At 43.6% G+C, this 25,538-nt stretch overlaps 2 protein-coding genes across 2 annotated transcripts in view; one reads left to right on the top strand and one right to left on the bottom strand.

Moving 5' to 3' along the window:
• Positions 1 to 904: 904 nt before the first annotated feature.
• Positions 905 to 15,091, bottom strand: EIF4H (eukaryotic translation initiation factor 4H). The gene is made up of 7 exons (XM_044993893.1): positions 14,978 to 15,091; positions 8,041 to 8,225; positions 6,854 to 6,918; positions 6,641 to 6,740; positions 5,854 to 5,919; positions 3,187 to 3,348; positions 905 to 2,962 (listed from the first exon to the last, which is right to left on the bottom strand). The coding sequence occupies exons 1-7, from the start codon at positions 15,031 to 15,033 to the stop codon at positions 2,826 to 2,828; spliced, it is 771 nt and encodes a 256-aa protein (XP_044849828.1). The 5' UTR covers positions 15,034 to 15,091; the 3' UTR covers positions 905 to 2,825.
• A 291-nt stretch (positions 15,092 to 15,382) lies between these two features.
• Positions 15,383 to 25,538, top strand: part of MYBBP1A (MYB binding protein 1a) — a 76,547-nt gene continuing 66,391 nt past the window's right edge. The window contains exons 1-10 of the mRNA XM_044993607.1: positions 15,383 to 15,558; positions 16,307 to 16,466; positions 17,639 to 18,278; positions 19,068 to 19,163; positions 20,461 to 20,544; positions 20,922 to 20,996; positions 21,740 to 21,847; positions 23,137 to 23,327; positions 23,670 to 23,837; positions 24,952 to 25,069. Coding sequence (XP_044849542.1) covers positions 17,916 to 18,278; positions 19,068 to 19,163; positions 20,461 to 20,544; positions 20,922 to 20,996; positions 21,740 to 21,847; positions 23,137 to 23,327; positions 23,670 to 23,837; positions 24,952 to 25,069 — 1,203 coding nt within the window. The 5' untranslated portion in view covers positions 15,383 to 15,558; positions 16,307 to 16,466; positions 17,639 to 17,915. The remainder of the gene's footprint in view (positions 15,559 to 16,306; positions 16,467 to 17,638; positions 18,279 to 19,067; positions 19,164 to 20,460; positions 20,545 to 20,921; positions 20,997 to 21,739; positions 21,848 to 23,136; positions 23,328 to 23,669; positions 23,838 to 24,951; positions 25,070 to 25,538) is intronic.

Raw genomic sequence — 25,538 nt, 5'->3', positions numbered from 1 at the left:
CAAAAAAGGCAGGAAAAGTACAGTAAATCCTTGTTTTCACATGCACCTAAGAACTCCAACTCCTACTGCGGGTATCGGTTCTGCTACTAGGATTCTCAAAACACCAAGTCTCTCATGTTTCCCACTTTCTGCTGAAGATATGGATTTGAAATGCTTCTGTATTTTAACCAAGTCTCCAAGAGAACCTATTGCAATGGTTAGAACAATGCAAACTACCCCATAAAAACAGGCACGTAAACTTTTCATTTCAACAAAGTCAAGTTACAGAATAGACTTCTTTATGAGCAGTTCACCCAGTCTTGCCCAGCCATCTTTTATCTCACTGCAAAGAGAAAAAGACCTCCCACTGGAGTACTGACCTGTGTGAGAAGACCTTTGTGTCCTATCAGATAAGATAGATTCTAGAAACAATCCAGAAATCTGTCCACTTAAGGCTGTTAACTTGTTCCACTTTAATAAAATGCTCTGCAAGAGGAACAGAACTCAACTTCTAATTTAAAATGAATTAAACCAAGAGACATCAAACTAAGAATTGCAGCTTTCACTTCTGCATCTGTCTAGTATCCTTTACTTCCTACACCAACAGTGGAATTCAGCCCAGGCAGAGAAAGAAAATTAGGATTGTTTTATTCAAACTAAACTTAAACACAAGTATTTTTACTGTATTTGCAAACTAATTGATCACTTTTATGCCATTCTTATATGCTCCCAATGCTTTATTAAACAAGAATACCTCTCCACTAAAGATGTTCCTTTGCTACTGTAAGATGCACCCCATTCTACATGAACATCTAATCTGATAGTTTCCCTATTTTAAATGGGCTGACCAAAACTTTAGAATTAATGCAATGTTGCAGAGGGCTAAAAAACTGTAGCAGACTCAGAAATAAAGATGAGCATTAAATATTACTTAATGTTTTCTTTTATTTAAAAGATCATCACAAAATACCATATTCATAAATTTACTTTCTGTTATGAAGCAGAATGTGTTAAGTGTTTGGAATTCCTTTTTTACATTTAAAAGTCAACTTTATTGAGTAGAAGTGAGTTTATATGGGAATTTTTTTGTTCTTAAAATCTTTTCCACATTGAAGATGCAAATAGGTTGTTGGCTATTATTGGTTTGGAATACAACCACACAAATGCATGTCTGTCTTAAATTAAGAATTAGTGTTAGACAAATGGTTCTTATTTCAGAAGCAGATTAAGTGACAGACAGAAGGAAGGAAAGAAGGATCGTTCTGTAAATTGCTGAGACTCTGATGTTAACAAGGTAACAGTAAGGAAAAAAATCCAGTACTATCAGTGAATTTGGTACTTCCAAAACTCTTGGCCTCTTGCAGGTACTCTGGTAAACTGGTTGCTTGATGCTTGAACATTCTCAGCCGTGGTGTTTGGGACCCAAGAGTACTTTTCATGCGCTGGATAAGTCTTCACTTAATATTTCTTAAGAGTGTTACAGCTCAAAATTTTATAACACTGCAACTATTCAAAATGTCCTTCCCCACACTCTTCCATCAAAACCGATAACAAAATAATTCAGATTCAAAGAGATGCAGCTATTACTACCTATCTGTATGGCGATAACTATCTGAATCTCTATGCAGTACGAAGCAGAATTCATGGAGTGAAATGAAGGTAAAGAATTTAAATCCTGTTCATTTTAGAGACTAAGTTGTCAGCTCTACACCAATGGGCAAAGATATATAGGGGCTGAAGGCAAAAAGAGTGGCAAATTATACACTCCTTAAACAAAACAAAAATAAAAAGTCAACTTTATTTGTAGAAACTTCATTTAAAAATTTACCAACCATGTAAAACTTAAAGAAATAGTAAGCAGAAAGAGCCAGCCAGTAGTAATGTGCTAGAACAGGCACAGCTTTATAGCACCAATCTGCAAGTTCAAAAGAATGTAGCATTATACCATTGGGGAGCTAGAAGTAGATTGCACATTGCAAAACCTAACAGCAGATGCATCTTCCCATCTAGTATGCCTATTGAAACGAGTGCTTTATTTGTTCACATAGACCGACAGCCACAGTGGCTTGGTGAAATCAATTACAAGGTACAGTCAGCCCGGAGGATTTCCTTGCACACTATACACAGATATTTCAACGGAGATCTTTCTTCTCTTTTACTTCTATCTGTTTAGAAGGGATATTTTCCCCTTACCATTGGAAAGGACAACCTAATTTGTTTTCTTAGTTATATGGAGCTCTACTGTTGTATATGGTAATCTTCTTATTCACCATTGCATATGGTACCTAATTCTACAAGGTCAGGGGCTGTATAGCTTACTGATACTGTTCACCTTGCCAGGACTCTTCAGTTTACCTCTTTAGAGCCACAGCAATACAGAACAAAACATGCAGGTCAGAAGAGGAGCACTGAGAACATCAAAAGAAAATGATACTGGATAATAATTAAGTCTAACCTGTGCTTCTAAAGTAAAACAAACTCAGAAAAAAGAGAAAGTGAAGCAGCACCTTAGTCTAGAGAGGATGCCACAATGGTAGAAGCAGCCACTGATTTACCTGCTGGAAACAGTGTGCTTCAAAGATGATGGAAGGAAAAGCAGAGGAGGGAAAACTTAGCACAAAGCAGGCACTAGATACAGCAAAGCCAAGAACGTACTAAAAACCACTTGTTAACAGCTGACATGCATTCACAAGCTCTGTGTTTTGGGTTTCAAAGAGGACAAGCATCAGATGGCAGGAATGGTAACTGCAGGGTAGACGTTCCAGCAGAGCTAGTCACTCTGTGCTGTCTTGCTTATTCTCCTGCCCGCCCCCAGCCCCTCCACTCCCATTCCCTCAGCCCCAAGCTCATTCTTGCTCTTTTGCTGTTTCCTCTCGGGGCTTGGCTCCACCGAAGATAGCAGAGTTAGGGTTGGCTACTTGATTGAGGGGAGTAGCAACTGTTCGAGGTTTGAGCTGAAGTCGGGGCCGCTGTGCTCTTTCCTCTGGAAAGAGAATATTTAAAGATGTTAAAGAGGGACGAAAATGCTGAGGAACAATTTTGAAATGCTCAGCTATATTATTATATGCATCACTTTTCCAGAGCTCTGTAGTTTACTTCTGGGACAAGAATAAAAACATTGCCTGTTAAGGGTGCTAGCTTGAAATTTGTAGTGAAGGTTAAAGGTTAATTTTACTGGCGATAGTGCAAAATATACAAGTTTTCCACCTTCTGTTGGCTCTCTGAAGTCCATGGAAGTCCCACGAAGGGGAGGTCCATCTCTAAAGCGACCAGTCCCACCACCCCCCATTGGGGGGGCGCCTGTTCGACGATCTCCACCAGGACGAGTTCCTCTATCCCGGCCTCCCAAGAAATCATCATCTTTGAAGCCTGAAGGAGGAAGATGTTGAGTTTTGAGAGCACATTTTTGTCATACCTTCAAACTTAATGCAAATCTGGCTGACTTGATCGCTGTGCAACTACCACTGCCGTTAGTCCAAATACTGCAATGTTATTTTATGTAAGACAATTTATCTGTCATTGAGAATCAAAGATCACTTGACGGACCTGACGGAAGCCAAAACTAATTTTAGGAAAAAACCTAAAACTTCCACTTGAGCTGGTAACATTATCATGTGATTGTCTTGGACTCAGAGGCTATTTACCCATGTACCATGGTCACCAAAACGTCAGCTGAGCTCTGGACATGAGTTCTTAACAGCAAGTGAAGGTATAGTTAAAATCACAACCACTATAATCTGGGAAGAGGGCTGAACATTACACCAATTAATAGATCTAATACAGGCATTCCGTTTAGAAGCACTTTGACCTTGCTAGCCACAGAAGTGGAAGCAGCTTTTGCATGGGGTCTGTACAAGTGTACAAGGAAGAAAGGAACAAGGGAGTAGAGAAGCATAATCAGTATTTAGTACTATGAAAGCAAAGCCAGACAACAGTAATCTACTGATAGTGTGAAACTGACTGCATGTCGCCAAAAGACTAAAGTTCAAGAAATGAAATAATCAGCCTCTTCCTCCTGTAATACAGAAACATTGGGGGAAAAACATCACTGGATCATTAACGATGAGGTTTAGAGTACCTCCCTGTGATTTTTATATCAAAAAAGAGAAGAGAGCAGTAGAGAGAACCAGGAGAAGAGGAAATCACATCAGAAAAGGATTATTGTACAAACACCACCTTTTGTGGTAGCAAATACTTCTGCCACATTACCAGTGGAGCATTCTCTCAGATTCGTCAGGAATTAGAGAGTTTAGTATACCTCCCAATGCAGTGTTTCATAACTATCAGAATATCCAAGTGTATTTGGAAGCATATTAAGAGATCTTGCAGATGTTACCTGGGATTGAAAGCTATCTTGCTCCTATAATTAAATCTCTTGAATTAGAATGATAGAGTAGTCCCCTTCACCAGAGCAGAAGTAGTAAGGTTTAAGGAAGACAAGTTTTAGACCAATGCAGTGCCCCAAGAGACAAAGGTTCTGCAACAACTAATTACAGTGGCAGTTATTTAATGACTTGTAAGTATTTGGGTGAAGAGTATCATTTAAACTGTAATAAATTAACTGCTGCGTTTTGAAATGCTTAGATATCAGACTTGCTGTGAATTTCAGTCAGATCAGCTTATCCAAGTAGTGCAAGTTTTAAAAAGTAAACTGTACTTTCATGAATAGGCTACATTCTGATTGGGTTGATGGTTTTAATCAGTGAATCCATTCAACATTTAACTGGCTGGAGCAGATTCCATTTCTTTCAAAGGGAAATTAATAGAGAAAAGCACAAGACTAAGATCTGGATATCAGAACTCTAGCTAGAGTACACTGTATGAGTAGTGGCATTACAAGATTCTCCTACTTCCCCTCAATATCATGCTTCAGCTTCACCCTGGAGGAACTAATACTATTAGGAGCAGGTTGTGCAGTTTGCATGTCCATTCAATTTCAAGCAGAGACTGACAACTGTCCATTTTGCAACATAACATCTCCCCACCAGAAAATGGATCCAACGCATCAACCCATTTCACAGAGGACCATCAACAGCTATTAGGTGGTTATAAATGATCTCATCCTAGCAAGTAGGTGGGTTTTCTGGATGAAAGAGTTATCAACTTTTCAAAAACATGAAAAATACATCCACTGTCACCTGCTATTTACAACAAGCAGTAATCTGAAGCAACTTGCAACTACATTACAAAAAAAAGTAGAAAATTCTGGAAAACACTTTTTAATCATTCAGACATGACAATTTCTTTTGGAGAAGTAAATCATGATTGTCCAATGTATTTGACAGAAAAGATGAGAACATACTCCCACCTGTAGCAAAAATAAATATCAACTTGTAATTATCTTGTGAAAGTTAAATGCATCATTTTCTGCACAGGAAGTACCTACTTCTGCTCCTAGTCAGACGTGTACTCTGCTGGTTAGTTTGTCACAGATTAAGAGGGAATACGCCAACTGTCATTAATCATCAGTTTTTTAAAGGAAGCATCTATTTTGCAGATTCACACTGAACCACAGGCATCATTTTATCATCTTTTCCAGAACTAAGGTTACTCCATGAATCCTGCTAGCATAGAATCATAGAATTCAAGATCAGAAGGGACCATTATGATCATCTAGTCTGACCTCCTGCAAGATGCAGGCCACATAAGCCGATCCACCCCTGTCCTCACTATTGTCAAAGATAATGGAAACCTTCCATCTGGAAAGTTCTGTTCTAACTCACTTTAGATGCCTAAGTGAGATTGGCTTACAAATATTACTTCTATAAATTTGATACTTAATCAGCCATTATGGGACCCATGTAGGAGGCATGTCAATTAATAGGCAGCATAAGAAATGCAGGAGTTTGTCAGTAAGAGTATAAATACGGATACCAGAACTGAAGTCATCTCTAGGTTCCCATCCACCTCCTCTTGACTCTCGAGGACCTCCTCCCATTCCTAGAAAGAAAACCATGTCACAATTGTGGTCAGCTCTAAAGTTATGCAAGAGAATGATTAATGGGGAAAAAAATCTGAATTCTAGTCCGTAAACTGCCAAATTAATCTGGTGTAAAACCCTTGTACAGTTTAATAAAGTCACAATGCTACCTACTCCCATTAGATATACACAAAAACACAGTTTCCAAAGTGAGAGCTTTCCAACTGAACTAAGGAAGGGCTGATGACAAAGCCTCTCTAATGCAACATCAACTTGGTAGAAATGTTTAAAATACTCTCCCTTAGAAATCCAGCTCAGAGAAGCTGTGGTGAAGGAAGGAAGAACTCAAATTTATCACAGGATGTTTGATGAATGTCATATTGAGCCTATATCCTCTCATATTGACTTAGTCTGCTCATCTTTTATCCCATGAGAAAGCACAGAGGACCAGACTGCTGGACTAATGATTGTGGTTTCACTTCCTGGGCCAGGAGTGACAATGCATCCAGCTCTCAAGGAAGTATGGAGTTTATTTACTCCTCTAGATAACTATGGAGCAGCAATAACTGGGCTAAACAGAAGTATGCATCCTTTCTACTTTACATTTAATCTGAGTAGAAAATTTATCCATATGCCTGCTCTTCAGATGTCAGGTAGTTTTCACCTTACATGGTCGTTATACAGCTATAATCAAAAATGTGAACACATTTTAAAACTGCCATCTAAGTAAGAGAAAGTCACCTCTGTCATCAGGCCCAGAACCTTTTCTGAAGCCAAAGCCCCCTTTGTCTTGTTTTCTGCCCTCAGCTATGTCCACTCGGAGTGGTCGGTCATTCAAGAGCTATTGAAAAGAAGAAGGGAGAATCCTCTAAGAATTTGCCAAACTGAATTGCCAAAGAATTCTAACATTCTGCTTGTCTTTACATTTAGGAACATAAACAGAGTTATACTTACTGCACCATCAAATGTCAAGGCTTCCTTAAGTGATTCCACCTCATCAAATTCTACATAACAAAATCCTGTTAGAAAAATTAGAAGTTAATAAAAGAGCTTCAACAGTGGGAACACACATCAATACCCAGAAAGGTGAAGAGCAGGGATATGAAGAGCAATTCTGCTGTATATAACTAATAGATGGCATGCACATGTCAGACTACTTGCTTTTAATTTTGCAGGTTCTCATGATAGATTAAGTTTAATATTTCTCAGATTTTACAGTTAAGTAGAAAGTTTTCAACCAGATCAAGGAGTGAACCATTAGTTGTTCCCAAATTTTCTAAGATTAACTGCATCTGTTGGGCTGAAATCCTGATTATTTTAAATGCCAAAGGAACATTATTATCCAATTCATTTTAACATCACCTTAACACTACCATTCTGCTTGCCATTCTGTTTTTTGAAATCCTCTCCTTCCTGAAGTTACAAACTTTCTTCCTGCTCCAAACATCATTAGATTATACATAGGCTACCCATTCTGGCAGCTGCTGAGGGAGAAAGATGCCAATATCTTAGTGCTGAAACAGGAGTGCCAGAAACTTTTCTTTTAAGCTGGTTGCCCTCAAGAAATGCAACCCCCTTCTGCGGTTTATCCTTTTCCTGTAGTAACTAGAATTGAAACCTATGCGAGTTTTCCTAGGAGCTAGAAACTGAGTTGATCTAAGGATCAAGGATCAGTAGAATCTGTCTAGGTTTCATGGTGCTTAAATGCTGCAGAAGTCTCAGTTCTGTTTTCAGAAGACTGTCAGTTGCACAAATTATTAAAAATATGCTTGGCCTGAAAAAGCTTGCAAGGGAAATCCATGAGAATAATCCAAGTTCCAAAGTCCCTTGTGTTGGGCAGCAGAAATATTTACTGTTCTGGACCATGTCACCTCAGTTTTCTGCAAATGAAGTTCATGTCTCTCTGTGTTATCCACCTGAGAGAGGTTGTGTTCATTCGATTCATAGTCAGGTCAGATGCCAATAGGTCCACAGAAAGTCATCACCATGCATGAGAAGATTCATTCAAATTTGTCAGATTTACTTTAAAAATACAGATTAGAACCCTCAAAGATAAAGCATCTGTGCAAACCTAATGAGTCTCACCACCCTTTACTAATCATCTATAGCTATGTAAGAAAAAAAATTACACAAGTGCCCACCTTTAAATTTGTCTGTTTCTTTGTCTCTGACTAGTCGTACACTCCTTACACTGAGCTCCTTAAAGATTGCATCTATGTCTCCTTGAACAGTGTTGAATGGTAGATTTCCCACATATGCCGTGAAAGGGGGTTCTGTTGGCAGATCTTTCTGTTTACGAGAACCAGGGCCAGCACCACCACGAGACCTAATGAGAAACACAGAATTACAACTCTGACACTTGGACAACTTCCAGGGTGGTTAAGTAGTAGTAGTTACATTTTAATTGACTAAAAAACTACAAGCCAAACAACATTGAGATGATCCTAGCTCTTAAAATATTAGTTCCTTTCTATTTCTTTCAGAAGGTTAGGTAATACTAAAAATGAATTTCCCAAGAGAGACCGGCTTTATGAAAAGTCATCACTTTATTGCAAGAAACACTGGTTAGCTCAAATACGTTCAAGTCAAACCAATAATAGCCATGGGGAATGAAATCTACCTTAAGAACTACAGTGCAAGCTTATGGTACACTTCAAAACTGAGCAGAAGGGAGCGAACACTTCCAGGGGGCGAGGGGCTATGTTCCCTGTAAGCTGCATGGCCATGCAGCAGGCTCTCAAGGGCCATGCAGGCAGGCCGGGAGAGGCGCCCCTCCCTCAGCCCAGGCCCACCAGAGCTGCCAGGGAGAGGATAGAGCTCCTCCCATGGCCCAGCCCAGGCCTACCAGAGCTGCCACGGTGAGGCGTTTCTCACCCAGCCCCGAGTTTCTGCAGCAAGAGTCCTCCTTCCCCACCGCAGCCCCGGTCAGCCTGCACCCCAAACCCTTCATCCCCAGCCCCACCCCATAGTCTGCACCCCCCACCCGAACCCTCTGCTCCAGCCCTGAGCCTCCTCCCACACCCTGAACTCCTCACCCACAGCCCCACCCTGGAACCTGCACCCCCCTGGACCTCAACCCTCAGCCCCACCCCAGAACCCCCTCCCACACTCCAAACCACATCACCTCCATATTGGTGCACATAACAAAATTCATTCCACACAAGGGTGTAAAAAAATTGAGGTAATACTGGTGAGGGGAAGTCTATCTGACTTCCGCAGAGAATGCCAAAGGGTTCAGATTAGTGCTTATTACAGTGGACATCTGACACTTATACCTTCACTTTAGCATTTTTAAGTTTTTGCAGTATGGTCTTGGTTTTGTTGTTTTTTTTAAACTGTTTAAAGTTATTTTTCAAAGGTCAGAACAAGATGCATCTGCAATATCACAAGCACCTGCTGCTGTCAAAGAAAATTAAATACTCAAAGGAATACTCAGTAATCAAGGAAAGTCAAGCAATGGGTGAAAACTGAGGGGAGACACTCCATCTTTGATTATAGCGGTTTGTCCCTGTACTGTCTAACACAAGACTTACAGGACCCACTGTTATGCTTTGAATATAGAGTAGTTAAAAGCTTAATTCAGAGTGTGATTTTCAAAGGTACCTAACTTCCTTAGGCACTCAAAGTCAACAGATTTGGGTACTCAGCTCTGTTGAAAATCCCAACCTTAGACAAATAGATCAACTCAACTGCCTCTTACCTATCATTTCTAGACTATTGAAATTTAGACTGTTAACTCCAGTAGGTTACTAGATTAAGCTGTACCAGTGTAAGATCCCCCTTTGCACTGGTGCAGCTCATCTACATTGGGGGCTGCACTGTGTGCCGTTACACCAGTCTGAATTTCCTTAATGTACACAGGACTGGAGATTGGAGAAACATCCACTCAATTGTAAGAGAACAATTTTAATATCAGGTTCTTAGAAAACAAACTTTCCTCCAAAGCTGTTTAGAACTTGGCTCTACTGAACTTTGTCAAGCCAACTGCATTTCACTGTCCAGAGGCTATAAAGACATAACACAGCCATTTAATATTACAAGCTTACTCTGCAACCTCCAAATAAGCTCAATGAGATCACAAATAGGGTTCATTTCAGGCTGCAGCATAATGGCCTAATGGTGACCTAATGTCAAAATTATTATTTTCTAGGCAGTTCTTGCAGGAGAAAGCTACAGGTGAAGGAAAGAATCAATTGCACGGAGATTGCTCAAGACCTCTCTCTAGTGATGTGTACCAGAAAGCAGAAACTGATCAGTCTCACTGTAGGACTAAAGATAAGCCAAACCATATTGGCCAGTTTCATGTTTGTAGCTAATAGAATTGAGTTTGGGAAAGAGGGGAAAGGTAGAGGGAATAAGCAAAGAATGTTAAATTTTCAAATGGTGTTCTCAACTTACTGGCATTCAAGATTTCCAAGTGCATTTGGCATTTCAAAATTGTTTACTATACCATTCTTGAAACAGGAACACAGTTTAAATGAAAGTATAAACAGGTACTGTCCCAGCAGTGTTCTTTCTACCTCTACATCAAGTTACTGGATTCTTTCGAACGTTGTCCTTTGCCCAGATGTCTGCTGCTACATGTGTAGTCTGCTTGTCAAACTGGCACTGACTCCCAGTTGCCAAGTTAGCATCAGGTTCTCCCTTGATTTCATCTCTATAAATAAAAATGTTTGCACACTGCTGCCCACCCTATTTAAAGTTGGTAGTAATAGAGCTATGCTTGTATTTGTTCAAAAACCACACGCTTGTATTTGAACTTTCACCATGTATGTTCTATTTGCCACCTCACTGACCTATTTCACCCTATACAAGTGAACTATGCAAATGAACTGAGGTAGGCTACAAAAGAAAGGAGTGATTTACTTCCAACACTTACAACTGGGAACACCATTAAAACATGGTGTTCTTTGCAGGAATTTGTAATAACCTGCTTCTACTAGACCAGGAGTCTCCAACTTTTTTATGCACAAGATCACTTTTTGAATTTAAGATCAACCCAGAATCCACCCCGTCCCTTCCCTGAAGTCCAACCATGATCACTGCATTCCCCCACCCCCCCCTCCGTCGCTTTCACTGACCGGGGTGGGGCAGGGGTTTGGGGTGTGGGAGAGGGTGCAGGCTCTGGACTGAGGCTGAGAGGTTTCAAGTGTGGGAGGGAGCTCTGGGCTGAGCCTGGAGCAGGGGGTTGGGGTGCAGGAAACGGTGAGGGGTGCAAGCTCTGGGCTGGGACAGGGGACTGGGTGCGGGAGGGGTGAGGGCTCTGGGAGGAAGTTTGGGTGCAGGGGGGCTCCAGGCTGGGGTAGGGGATTGAGGTGCAGGAGAGTGTGTGGGGTGCAGGCTCCATCCAGGAGGTGCTTACCACAGGCAGCTCCTGGTTGGTGGAGCAGCAGGGCTAAGGCAGGCTCCTTGCCTGCCCAGATCCCACACTGCTCCCAGAAGTGGCTGACATGTCTCTGCGGCCCCAGGAAGGAGGGGGCCACATCGGGGTCGCGAAACTGTATGGAGGGCTGGCTAGGGAGGGCTGTGCCTTCCCAAACAGCTTGGCCCCTGACCCCATCTGCCCCCTCCCACTTCCCCCAATACCAATACCCTCCTCAGCTTGGCCCCGACCCCATCCACACCCCCACCCCCTGACAGGCCCCCCCAGGACTCCCACACCTATCCAACCCTGCCCCGTTCCCTCTCCCCACCCACCGCCCCCTGCCCTCTGTCTGCCTCCCAGATCTCCCTGCCCCCTATCCAACCCCCCCGCTCTCCACCTCCTTACCATGCTGCTCAGAGCAGTAGGAGCTTGCTGCCCAGATGGAGCCAGCTGCCCTGGTGGTGCGGAGTGCTGAGGCTGTGAGGGAGGGGGAACAGCAGGGGAGAGGCCGGGGGCTAGCCTCCCCATCTGGGAGCTCAGGGGCCGGGCAGGATGTGGATCGCAGGCTATAGTTTGCCCACTTCTGTTCTAGGTTCTGAACGAAGTAAAAAAGATCCTGCCCCAAAACAACTTACAATTTAAGTACAAGACAAGAAACAGTAGACGGATGCAACTGAAAGGGGGCAGAACACAAAGACAGTAAAACAATACTAGTCAGGAGGAGAGGCAGTGGTCTCAGAACACCAGCTGCCTACCTGTACTGATGAAAGTAAAATGTCAGAAAGATTTGTCCTATATGAGAGAATTTTACCATCTAATAATCTGTTCTCTAGAATCAGGTTTCAGGTCTGGTATTCGGTGAACAATGCTCTCCCTCTAAGTCAATGGTTCTCAAACCTATTTGATTGCATCCCTCCTTCCTGCCTGTAATACTTTATGCTCTCACCCCGCCACACAAGTACATATACTGATAAAAAAAAATCAACATGCAATTCTCACTAAATATTGAAAACAGTAAGGCACTGATTCAAACAGAGCCTGCACAGAATACCTACCGCGCCCGTCCCCGCAGTTTGAGAACCCCCTCTGCCTCAGGGTCAACCAGATATGATTTTGGATATACCCTATCAATACAGTAGCTATTATGTTTAAAATGATGATTTTGCAAAGTTTCTACAACAATTTTATATATGCTATTTTATAAAATGGGTAGAATAACGGAAGAGATCATTTCTGAATTTAAGAAACAGGCCTTAAACTTGACTTGCGAAGAATAATATTTAACTTCATTTCCATTAATCCTTTGTTTCCATTAAAACAAAAACATAAGAAAGACTGAAGCAAGGAGTACAGTAACCTGGTATGCTCATCATATTTATGATGTCAAAGCATGAGTCAGCAGTGACTAAACAGTCATTTTCATTGGGAAACTAGTAAAAGCTCCCAATTAGGCACAATTAAAGAGATGATGCAATGTTTTAAAGTAGCGCAACCATTAACAAAACTTTACTAAATTGAGAGTTCAGTGTTTCAGGCACAAGAACAAAAATTAAAAAGTAATGTATTCCTTCAACCAAAGATTTATTTACTGATTTGCCAGGTATGTTTTTATATTTCAACTTTATGCGAAAAATTGTCTAAGCAGACTAAGCTGTTCTTTGGTTAAGAGATACAGACTGTCCCTTCGGTTTGCTAAATCTAATCTAGATTTTCATCTTTTCTTTAAGGACAGAAACTTGTCCTGTCTCTAGAGAACCATAGGAGTGCATGGCCCTATGTTAATAATAACATAGCCTGTGAATTTCTCTTATAGGTATCATATGACTTCTTCCCTCCAACTTTGTGCTTATTTGATTAATATACATTGGACCCGCGCTAGAACTTGGGATTTATGCATGGTACAGCGTTAATGTGGTGACAGCATTAAAATTAATTGCAATTAAAGTAATTACATTTGGAATACATATCCGCAACCGCGTTATATGCAAATCTGCGCTATATAGGCATGCATTCTAGCGAGGGTCCAGTGTACTTATGTTTCAGCCATCTGAACACTATTTGAACCATCTGAGGAAGATGAACACAGAAGTTATTTTAACTTCATTTTCATTTCCTGAGTTTTCTACAGAACCTTCAAAGGTTTACCAAGGTTATATCATCATCTGGTAATAGCAAGATTTGATAAAATAAAACTCATAATTTGTTGTAAGTCATTGTCAAATACGCTGCTAACCTAAGATGGGCTAAAAAGTATTACAATTGTACTGGAATTGCAAACAAGCTGATGCTGTACACACCCTTCAAGAGATTTTTGCTGTAGAAACACAAGAACAGTTGATCATTCAGGCACAATGTTTAGCTTGCTTAATTTACAAACCTAGACATTCTCAAATATTTCTAAATAATAAATGTAGGGGTTTGTTTTGACTTTCTGTTTCTATTATTACTACTCTATGCATTGCTTATTATTCAGACAATGTGCTAACATACAGGAACCAGAAACTGAAACTTATTAGCCAATTTTCACTGTGGAGGGCAAGAACAACAACACAGGTGACTAGTGGAAAGTAAATTTGATATTTTGAAGTGTTTTATTTTAATTAAGATGTGTTTAAAAAAAATAAGATCAGAATACCCCTTATATACACATCTGTGGCCCAACCTAAGCAAGATGCATTTTAATTAAGCCATCTGACCTGAATAAGCTGCATAACAGTGGAATGCCACCTGCTTCCTCCTGCAGCATGCAGTAGCAGACTATGATGTTAACCTAAAGGCAATACAGCCACTTTATTTCAGACAAACTTTGATAGCTCAGTGGTTTGAGCATTGGTCTGCTAAACCCAGGGTTATGAGTTCAATCCTTGAGGGGCACATTTAGGGATTTGGGGCAAAAATCTGTCTGGGGATTGGGCCTGCTTTGAGCAGGGGGTTGGACTAGATGATCTCCTGCGGTCCCTTCCAATCCTGATACTTTATGAACCCCTATTACTCATCAGAAGGGGTTTGAGAAGATCCAGAAATATAGCACAAGGTACTCCGGGGGAGTAAGGCGGCTCCACGAGACAGGTCCTCCACGAATGTCACCCTGCAGTCCCAATTCTTTCAGCGAAGCACCTCCCCCCCCTACGGGCTCTCAGACTCAGGCGTCAACTCCCGAGCCCCGAAATCTCAACAGACAGCACGTGACAAGTGCGCGTTACCCGCAAAGCCGCCCCCGTCTCCCTCCGCCGCAGGCCTCGCAGCGCTCCTCCCCCTCCGCCTAGTCCCTGAGCCGAGGCGGCCCCGCAAGACCCTCCTTCCAGGCCCATCTGCCCGCAACCCAGCCCGCTCCCGCCGGAGCCGCAGCCACCCCCGCCCGGCTCCACAACCGAGCTCGGCGGCGGGGGGGGGGGGACCGGCTCTTCCCAGATCTGTGTGTCCCCCCCCCCGTTAAACGCCTTTCAGCTCTTCCCGCCCCCACCCCCGACTATCTCCCCGGCGCCTGCCCCCAGCCCGGCCCCGGAAACTCGCTGCGCCCGGGGCCTCCTTCCACCCAGCGCCCCCGGGACGCGCCGCCCGCCCGCCAGCCGCAGCCCCAACGCTCCCCTCAGCCCTGGCCCGGGGGAGGGTCCAAAATTCCCCACCCCGGCCCCAAGGAAGGGAAGCGCCACCCGTCCCCCCGCGCGCCCCGGGAGTCCCCCGCCAGCCGGGCCCCGGCCCCCCGCGCTCACCGGCCTCCGCCGAAGCTGCTGTAGGCCCGGTCGTCATAAGCATCAAAATCCGCCATCGCCGCCTCAGCCTCCTCCCCGTGCGAGCGTGACAGGGCCGCGCCCGTAGGACCCCGCGCCACTTATATAGGGGGCCCGGCCGGGGCTGCCCGCTCCGCTGCCTGCGCCAAATTCCCCGCCCTGCGGCAGGTGCCCGCCGTGCTGCCTGTCTAAAAAGTCACCCCCCCCCCCCCCCTTGCCTGTGCTAGCACCACAGGAGCCAACGCAGCCACCCCGCCCCTGTGGCAGCACCATAGGGGCTAGTGTGTTGCCTCCCCCAATTCCCAGGCTGTGTGCGCTATAGGGGCCAATGCAGCTGCTGCTACCTCAGCATGCCTGTGTATGGGCCATAGGGTGCTGGCCCCCAGGCCTCCAGCTTGTATATGGCCCATGAGAGGTAGTTACTGCCTTCAGCATCACAGCCCAGGCCAGCGCCATCAGGGCTTGGGCCATTATAGGGTGACTAGATGTCCCCATTTTATAGGAACAACGAGGAGTCCGGTGACACCTTCCAGGCTAACAGATTCATTTTGGCATAAGCTTTCGTGAGTAAAAACCCCACTTCTTCAGATGCAGATGCCTGGGTACAGGTTAACATGGCTGCTCTCTGAAATGATTTTATAAGGACAGTCCTGATATTTGGGGCTTCTTCTTATATAGGCACCTATTATCCTCCACCCCTTGTCTCGATTTTTTTCCCCATCACCCTAGGCTGTTATCACATGTATGTACTTGTAGAAACCAATAACATGTAATTCATAGCAAGCACATTGGTGTACTCTGTCAGGTACTTTTAAAGAAATGCTGTCAGGCAGCACAGGGCCACAGCATTTAGGTTTTGGAAAGAAAAAATAGTTTTACAAACTCCGTGATTCATAGAAATGTTTTTTTATTTTTTTTAAATGTAAAAACAGTGGATTTGAACAGTGCTTGCAACACGAACACTGCAGCACCAATACGGAAACTATAAAATGAAATGGCCTTTAAAATGACTCTTGAGCACTGTCCATTTTTGCCATCCAACCTGAGTGGAATATAGAAGTAAACAGCATAAATTGTGAAAAGCCTTTAGATGTTACAAACATTTTCACTTTTAATGATCTAAGATATCAAGAACACAAAGGATATTTGATTTAAAATAAGATTTTTAATCTGTTTTAAAATAATATATCAATCTGTCAGGATGCCTTTAAGTTGACAACAGATTGCCTAGCTGTCACTAACAGCATAATAGAAAGTACAGTTATTTCACATTCCAGATACTGTTCTGTTTTCTCTCTCTATTTGTAACAGGATATGAGAAGAGATTTTAAAAGGAAAAACTACACCACACATTTATTGGACTGTTCTTCCTGATAAATAGCATCTTGAGTGGGAACCTATCCTGGTTCTTTGTGGCAGTGTTGAGGGCATATAATGGATTGTAGCCGAGAAACTGCTAATATCTTACAAGGTATATCTTTTGCATTATTTATTTGTTTTCTTTTATTGGGCTGCTCTTTGGGTTTTTATTATTGAACTACAAGACTTTTATTGATTTTTTTCCACAGTCTGATTCTGTCAATATGGCTAATGTCTGACCCAGACAAAACTAGGCTGTCATATTTCAAAAGCATTTAAGAGGCTAGCTTTCTCAGCATCCATATCCGCACAGCAACCAGTTTTAGAGAATCTCACTTTAAAATTTAGGTCAGGAGAGAGAGTCCCTATTCATAGAATCTGAACTGACTCTAGATGCTGCCAAAAGGAAGATCCTACTTTGTGTGTGTTTGAGACATCGACACTGGTCGCTCTGTGGAGTTGTGTGAAATGGAGATTGTGTGATTCTAGAAAATTTAAACAATACATGTTAAAAAGAAATGAGTTGATCCCCCATCACTGGTTCTTGATTTCCAGTTCTCTGCTGTGAGTTGTTGGCCCATCTGCCTGCGTGGGGCCTATCTCAAGCTATGAGAGTTGGTCTTAAGTTTTACAGTTCCTATCCAACCTTTCTGCCAAGGGGACCCTTTCCTAGATCTCTCATGATAGCCCGTGAGCTCCTCTCCCTGCTTATAACTAGTAATAATGCCTAGCACATTACATAGAACTTTTCATCGTCAAAACTGTGTACAAACACTAAAATCACTTGACAGATTGCTCATGAATTTAAACTTGGCAAGTCACTCAGCCTAAAAATGATGGGGGAATCTTCAGACATTGCGATATGGGTGGGGGATTGTGAACACTGAAGGACGCAAAGGCCCAAGGGGAAGGGAGACAAGACTGTTGCACACTGACAGCACAGGCTACCCCAAAGTGCAGCACCTCCCCAAGCGTGGAGCCGGGGTATCACCCTTCTTGAAGCCTAGATTTTGCATGTGTGAGACAATTTAAATGAAGGGTTGGAGGGTGGGGGTGTTAAATCAATAGTCAGCGAGATTTTAAGCTTTTTTCAACTGAAGCGCCCACAGCAAAACCCTGCATTTCCCAGAGGGAGAGACTTAAAATGATACCTGCCAATATTTGAAACCTGTAAATGGACACTTAATGAGCTGGTAGCTCAGTTTAAGTACATTTTTGGATGGACGCAGTGGGAAAATAATAAATATTTCGTTAAAAAACAGAGACTCCACTATTTTCCTACAGGCTTGGCCATGTGCGGTGCCGAGTGCCCCCTGCGCTGGGCTGAGAGGGCACGCAGGACCTTGTAGGATGGGGGACCGGTTGGCACAGGTGAAGTGACTTCCCAAAGCGGTGGCTGTGGCTCCCAACTCAGGAGTAAGGCTGAAGGTAGGTCTGGTGAAAACAGCTCCGTTGCTGGGAGTGGGACCCTGCTGCCGGTGCCTCTCTCCTGTTTGCACTGGAAACCTGAAATCCAGCAGGGGATTTTCAACTGGAACCGTATGATTGACCAACGCAGCCAATGACTCCACCCTTCCCAGGGCTGGGGAGGCTCGGCTTGCCGGGAGGCCCGGGCACAGGCTGGACGCGTGGGGGGTGGCGGCTGCTGCTGCAGCTGCTGGGGCTAACCCGGAAGGGGCTGGCCCCGGGAGCCCACGTGCGGCTGCAGCGTGGCCGTGGGACGCCGAGCAGCAGCAGCAGCAGCAGCGGCGGTCGCGTTATGGAGACGGCCCCAGACCCGGCCCTCCCCCCCTCCGGCCCGCGGGGGGTCCTGCAGCAGAACCGGCAGTTCCTGGACTTTTTCTGGGACATCGCCAAGCCCCAGCAGGAGGTTCGCCTGGCTGCCACCGAGAGCCTGATCCGGTACCTGCGGGCCAGCGAGCAGGTCAGAGCGGCGGAGACCGGAGGGGGCTGGGGTCGCGGTGGGAGTTTGTGGCGGGTGTGGGGGGGGTGAATCCAGAGCCCTCGGGGCTGTTGTAGGCGGGGTGGAGTCCCGGGGTGTGGGGAGGAAGGGAGGTGGGTTCAGGGCCCCAGGGATCTGCTCTGGTTGGGGGGGTGGAGGTGGGGGAGTGAAGGGAATCGGGCTCGGGGGGGGTGGTGGACTGTGGCTGGGGGTGGGCGGTGGATGTAATTGTGTCCAGGTTCCCAAATGGTTGGGGGTGGAAGGGGAGGAGGATTTGAGCCCCAAGAGATGGGAAGGGAATTGGGCCCAGCGTCCCAGGGGGCTGGCTGGGTCCAGGAGGGGGTGGAAGGGTTAAGGGAATTGGGCCTAGGCTCTCAGGGGGTTGCTGTGATTGGACCTAGATCTCGGGGCACTGTCTTTTTTGGGGTGAGTGGGTGCATAATCAATCCCAGCCCTACCTTCTGTGGCTGTGAAGTAGAGGATCTGGTTACAATGCAGTTGTTCCCTGGTCCAATCAGTGTCCCTTTACCTGGGTTAAATCCCTGAGCAAACCAAGTTGCAGGGGTATATGCTTCCGCCTGGTGAGTCTGAATTAGGGCAGTGAGGTGCATTTTTAGAACTGGGTATTCTTTGTAAAGCACAGTCTTGAACCCAGTTAGGAGTATGGTTCAGACAATATTTATGTATTGACTAGTAGTACATCCGTATGATTTTCCTTATTGTAGGAAAGTGTTCCTAAAAGTACTGTATTTTTAAAACATAATTTTTTAGGAAGATGAGCTGAAATATACTCTAAAACGATTGATAGAAGGACTGGGAGCAACTCGAGAGGCAGCCCGTCCAGGTTTCAGCCTGGCACTAGCTCAGGTTGGTATTTTCCCAGGGGAGCGCACTCTCTATGGAGTGCTGATGGGTATGTTAATAACATTCTAATGGGGCTTGATGAAAGCATGGGGCTTGTTTTTTGTTTAAGTACTTGGGAGTTCTGATTGGTTAACCTCTGGATGCACAGGGGTCTTGGGAAGAGCTCTTGTATCTCAGAGTGAACTCTTCTAGGCCTTGTCTACACACAAAAGTTGTACTGCTTTAGCTACACTGATATGGTAAAGGAGTACAACCCCACCCCACGCCTAGTGTGGGCACACTGAGGCTGGTATAGCTTTTCCCCATAAGGTAAGGGGAATGTGCTCTATGGCAGGACTACGATTTCCTGAACATCAATCGTACGAACCAACTAATTATATGAACTGTTTTTTGCTGCTGAACGAGAATTCAGTCCTTTAGCCAATGGACAAGCAGCTATACAGGTTGGAAAAGATGAGAGTGGGTAGCAAAGAGATGCAATTCTCCCAGAGAAAAATCAAGAATACCTTATACATTTGTTACCATTGTTTGCATACTCTGTTATTGAATGATTAATGCATTAACTTTTGAATCGTACCCACAGTCATTTTGAGATCTTCAGTTTTATGAACTTTTGGGGTTTTTTATGAACTCCTCAATCCCCAAATAGTTCATAAGCCAGGAGTTCTTCTGTACCTACATTGGGCACCTTTAGTGTGGACACTGTTGTACTGATATAGAGATTGTACTGGTATAATTGTATTGGTTTAAAAAAAAAATGAAACCCCTTGCTGACGCAGAACGATACAAAAACTGTGTGCAGACCAGGCTTTAAAATAGGTTGGCCTCTAGAACTGATTGAAAAAACTGAAAAAAATTTAAAATCAAAGCCAGTCTGCTCATGTCTGGTGCCAATCTGTTAAGACTGAAGTGCCTTCGGAACAGACAATATGGGCAGTGAAGACTGTTCTTTTTGCAGGTCTCTATTCTGACCAGAAAGACCACCTCTAGAGGTCAACGCATATTTCGTACTCTACTATAGACACAGTTATACTTGAAAAATTGTGTGCACGCTATGGCTTTTCCCAGCATAGCCTTGTAATTGGAAAATAAAATGCAATTTAAAAAAAAGGCACCCCTAACCAACATAGCTATGCAGGGAAACTTTAACTGTAGACCCGGTCTAAGGTTGGTAGAAAGAATCGGAGAGTTCAGTTCTAGTTCTTCCTTCAGTCTATAGTTGTTGAAGGTAAATATGGATGTTAGTAGAGCATTTTCTCATGGAGTTTAATCTCTCTCTCATGTTGGTCGTGATATCCAGGTTTTGCAATTTTTTGAAGAAATTCCACTGCATGCCGTCCTGCAGCAGATACAAGAAAAACACAATCTTGAGAGAGTAAAAAAGGTAGGTCTGCCTTGTGCTCACAGCAACTCCAGATGATTGTTGTAAATCCTGTGTGTTCCTTAGTGAGTATCGATTACCTCTTCACCCTGGCTTTGGGGCCCCTTGTAAGGTAAATGATTCTATTTGTCTGTTGGAATCTGGAGTTAACCATGTTGTCACAGGACCCCGATGTGCACGCACCGCTTCCATTGAAGAGGTCTGCATATGTGTCTTGAGGGCAGCACAGTACCTTTTGCATGGAAGGATATTCAAGGTTGACTCTTCCTGCCTGCTTCTGAGTAGCTTTCACCTGCGGTGGGAGCTGTTGTTGAACATGAGATCTAACTGTTTTTGCATTTTGAATTGTTGGACTACAGTGTTGATTTTCTTCTTTTCAGAAACTCTTTAGAAATGCGGCCTTTGGAAACTTTTTTGGGGTACTGTCTCTCTTCCAGTCTGGTCGTCTTGCAAAGGTAACATGAGTGTTGCTTGTTCATGAGCAATTGACCTGGCGCTGTCCCAAATGTGGAACAAGACCCAGAGAGAAGGGATGGTCCAGTGGTTATGACATTAGCCTGGGGACTTAGGAATCACACGTTCAATTCAATTTCTTGCTCTGCCATATACTTCCTGTGTGACTGTGGGCAAATCACTTAGAGTCTCTGTGCTTCAGCTCCCCATTTTACAAATGGAGGTAATAGCATGTCTCTATCCCATGGGGGTGTCATAAGGATAAAAACATTTAAGGTTGCAAGGTGCTCAAGTATTTTGGTGATGGGGCCAGACAGGTACCTCAGATAGCTGATACCTGCTGCTAAAATCACAAGCTTTGTTTCATTAAAATTTATTATATACAGCTGGAAATCAGAAGTGTCAAGAAAATCCAGAAAATGTGTTTAAGGTGCCTCCTTGTAGGAACGTTATCAGATCCAATCGTCCTGTGATGTGAAACCTGGGGAGGGGAAGGGAAGGATGTGGAGAGAGGTAATATGGTAACGGTATAAAAACTGACCATAGATGGAGGGACAGAGGAGATAGAATATCATGTGTCAGTCACACACAGGGAATGCTGTACCGTAAAGATCTGACTTATGCATCAAGAAGCGATTGGGTCAGTTTATTACTAATAATAGTAAGATTCAGCATATTCATTATGGAGCCATGAGCTTAACCTTGGCTGTGTAGCCTTTACTTTTTTTCTTATTTTAATTTCTAGGACAAAAAGGCCCTCCTGGAGTCTGTCCGACTTCTGCAGAGCTTGGCACAGCACCATGCCCACCTCAGAGATCTCCCCAGGAAAACGCTCGTTGATATCCTCACAGAGGTATAAGACCTGGCACCTGAATAGCGTAACTTTTTGTTTCTGGTATTGTTTTTTCTTAGGTTGGGTCTGAACCAGCTCCACTGATGCCAAAGGAGTCTTTCCATTGACTTCATTGGGTGTTGCACCGGACACTTGGTGGTCATGAAAAAATGTCATATGGCATGTGTATAGGGAAGCTTATTGTGTGTCCATAAAATTGGTGCATGGGCAACAGCAGTATAAGTCTCTATGTGTTACTCAGTGTTGGTTACTCAGGATAAGGGTGGATATGTTTGGTCTGTTGGGTCTGGAGAAGAGGTAGGTGGGGAGCTAAGGATTATCGCATAAAGAGAGTGTAGAATAATTTAGATGCGTATTTCCTTGCTTTGTATGGTTTCTGTGGGTAGACTATGCAGACTAGCAACCTTAACTCCAAGTTAACCAAGCTTTTTATGTAAGAATGTTCTTGGTCTAGCAACTTTGAAATTATTTTTTTTTTGTATGCTTGCCATACTCCTGATCTCTGGCAGATTCAGATACTTTGTAGGTTCTTCAACAATGGAGCTTATCTTTTTTTATTTCAAAAGCATCTATCCAGTTTATTCCAAAATATATTAGTGTTCAAAATATTCAGCCAGGAAAATCCCATTGAGATGAACAACACCATTTTAAAATTGATTTGTATCAGTGCAAGAAATGGCACAAAAAACTCATGGCTGTATAGCACTGAAAGAGAGAAGAATCATAATGCAGCAGGAAGTTTGCAATTACAGCCATAAAATAAAGCTCTTAGGGCAGAGACCATCTGGGCCCCGTTCTTGGTTTGCCCTTTTTTTGGTTACAGCAGTAAAAAGAAAGTTTATAAGGTGCCAAAAATTATACAGCCTTTGCTGCAATCGATGATGGGTCCCTAAGATATTTTTAGGTCAGAATCTGTGTCTTTTAAAAGCCAAGGAAAAGGGTTGATATCCCTCTTCCTATCAGATCCACCGTGGCTTTTGATGTTGTGCATTCTTGTCTCTTAGGGCCTGTTTAAGCACAAACTTTTTACCCCTTTAACTATACCAGTATAATTACACTAGTACAACTATATTGGTATAACGATGTTGTATATCAATATAACTATTTCTGTATAGGAAGGAGAATATGCCATATTGGGTATAAAGCACATTTGTGCTGGTATAACTGCATCCATTCTAGGGTATTTACAAAAACCCTACCCCCTTACCGCATATAGTTATAATATTCAATAATGGTATGTAGAACAGGTATCACTTGCTGTGTTGCTTCTCAATTGCATTGCTGTGTAGATTCCTGAAGCTGTGTTTGAGGAAGTCCTGTTCAGCGCCTTAAAGGCTGACCTCACTTCGGCCTTCAGCACCCCGGAGCAGCTGCACCTCCTGCTCGTGGGCATACAGAAATTCCCTGGGGTTCTGAAACCCAATAAGCTGAAGATACTGCTAGGCTCATCTGCCATCGTAACCACGGAGAACATTCCCAGGTGAGCTGTAGAAGGATGCAAAGATACCAAGTCTCCAACTTCCTGAATATAAATGAGAAACCTAATTTGGCTCTGAAGCCTAGCGGTGCTGGATGCCTTCATCTCCCATTGAATCTAATGGGAGACACGGTATGGAGTGCTGATCCCAGAGAGTGCTGATCCCAGTATTCAGATCAGTTGCTCATCTTTAGAGGCAGTGGCAATGGATAACTTGTTAGTTTCCATGCAGTTGTCTGTCCACTCCAAAAGGTGGTTAGAGGAAGGGATTTTGCCTTCAGAAAGTTCCTTCCCAACCGGATAGTTCAGATTTCCTATCCTCCTGTGATTGCTTTTTCTCTCAAGGCTTGTGAAGGTTTTGAAAACTGCTGCCAGATCTGAGAAGAAGGATAGGAATCTTCCACATGTCGGGCTGGACTTGCTACGAGTGTCTGTGAAGGAAGGTGCTTTTGAACTCTTCTGGAAAGAAGCTGTGGAGAATGGTCTGCTTAAGGAAAAGTCGGGTCCTAACAGGTTTGTTTTTAAATGTCATTCATTGTTCTCAATATAATCTACTCTTCTGCTTTCTAGCTGAACATAAGTTCTGCTGCTGTATGGTAACTAAAACCTGACCCAAAAAAACTTGACAGATTTTTCGTGAGAAATTCCCCCTCCCCTTTTTCTTTTTTAATTTTTTTATCCCAGATTTAGTTGTGACAAACTGAAGGAGCAGCTTTGCTGCAATCTGGGAAATACTGCTTACAATGTGATGTTGTTTCCTGTTCGTAATAACGGGGACAAAAAATTAGGCATATGTGACTGTGAAGACCCTGGAAACTGGCAGAGGGACTTAAGGGCAGATGTGCAACCTGAAACTACTTACATTGAAATCTGGTTAATTTAACAGTGTCCTTCTTAATGTGAGATTTGGAGGTGGACCAGATCCTGAAACTTGTGTCCAGTCCCCTTTGTGTGTTACTGTGGGCTGAATTCAAATCGTTAGACCTTATGCGCACCTTTGGATTTGGATTTGACACAGAACCGAAAAGTATCTATTGTTTCCATTTCTAACACGGAGGTGGTTGAGACTGCAAGAGTTAGCTGTTTTAGCAAGCTTTCAGGGTAAGATACCAAAATATTTTCAAGACCAAAGCTCATCAGTCATCTGCTGTATTGAGATTGATGCTGTTTGGAGTCAAAATCTTGTAAGATGTGGTTTTTTGGCACTGTTTAATCTGAACCTTGGTTTGTTCACAAATCTGCTCCCTGAAACCCGACCCAAATCCAGAGCCAAACACTGTTTCCTTGGCCTATCGCTAAGGGATTTTGTTAACTTGCTGCATGCAATTTACAGGGAAAAAGAGAGACTATTTTCCAACAGGAGCTGCCCAAGTCTTGTATTTCGGTGCTCGAATCAGCATCAGGATGGATAAATGAATGCTCATTTTATGCTCTGAAATGCCGTTCTTTTACAAAATCTGCCCACCTTAGAGTGCTAGGCTGGTAGTGTCCCTGTAGTCTTGAGTGCTGTCCATTTCTTTACATCTCTGTGAAGCACACACACGTGCTTTTCTTTCTCTGCCTTGTCCGTGTGTGTGGTGTTACTACTGTGGCCTTCGCTGAGGGAATCTGTTCTCTTTTCACTCAGTTACATGTGCTACCGGTTGCTGGGCAGTGCTCTCCCACTCTTGTCTCTGGACCAGCTACAGATTGTTCTCCGAGGGGAAGTGATGCGGCACTATGGGGATCATGTGGTATCGGCTCAGGTAGGCATCTCTGTGAGGATATGATGCAACCCATGCTAAAGGCCCCATACTTACCAAAAAATGGCATTGGCTAGGCTCTGGGCTAATGCAGTCCTGTTGCCGTTTGCTGTGGACACAGCAGTCATTGCTCTTTTTTCTTTTTTGGGGCAAACTAGTGTTCCAAGCTTCCATTGCTGGTATCACAGCAGCAGCTGAAGTGCAGTTGTAGTCTGCAAGTGAGGGTAACAATGGCATCTTCTGGCTTTTTTTTTTTTTCTATAATATCTGCAGATTTACAGTTTTAGAACATCTCGCTCCGGTTAGCCCTGCAAAGCCAATACAGCTGTGGGAGAGTGGACTGAATTTTCTGTTCCTCTTTGCGCATCAGTAGACTTGTTTACTAAATTCTGATCTGTCATCCTTGTACGAGGCCATGGGACAGGTGACATGGAAGGCCTAATATGAAGGCACAGAAATAAATGCTAATTAA

This window comes from Mauremys mutica, chromosome 19, assembly GCF_020497125.1.
Source record: "Mauremys mutica isolate MM-2020 ecotype Southern chromosome 19, ASM2049712v1, whole genome shotgun sequence".
Classification (NCBI taxonomy): Eukaryota; Metazoa; Chordata; order Testudines; family Geoemydidae; genus Mauremys; species Mauremys mutica.
This window is presented reverse-complemented; position numbering and strand designations above follow the sequence as displayed.

Bases quoted from the DNA above. Each gene is read 5' to 3' on its own strand.
- EIF4H (XM_044993893.1), bottom strand. From the start codon at position 15,033: ATGGCGGATTTTGATGCTTATGACGACCGGGCCTACAGCAGCTTCGGC. The intron at 8,226-14,977 runs GTGAGCGCGGGG...GTTTCTCATTAG, and splicing joins AGCAGCTTCGGCGGAGGCCG to GTCTCGTGGTGGTGCTGGCC. The intron at 5,920-6,640 runs GTGACTTTCTCT...TTTTCTTTCTAG, and splicing joins TTCTGGGCCTGATGACAGAG to GAATGGGAGGAGGTCCTCGA.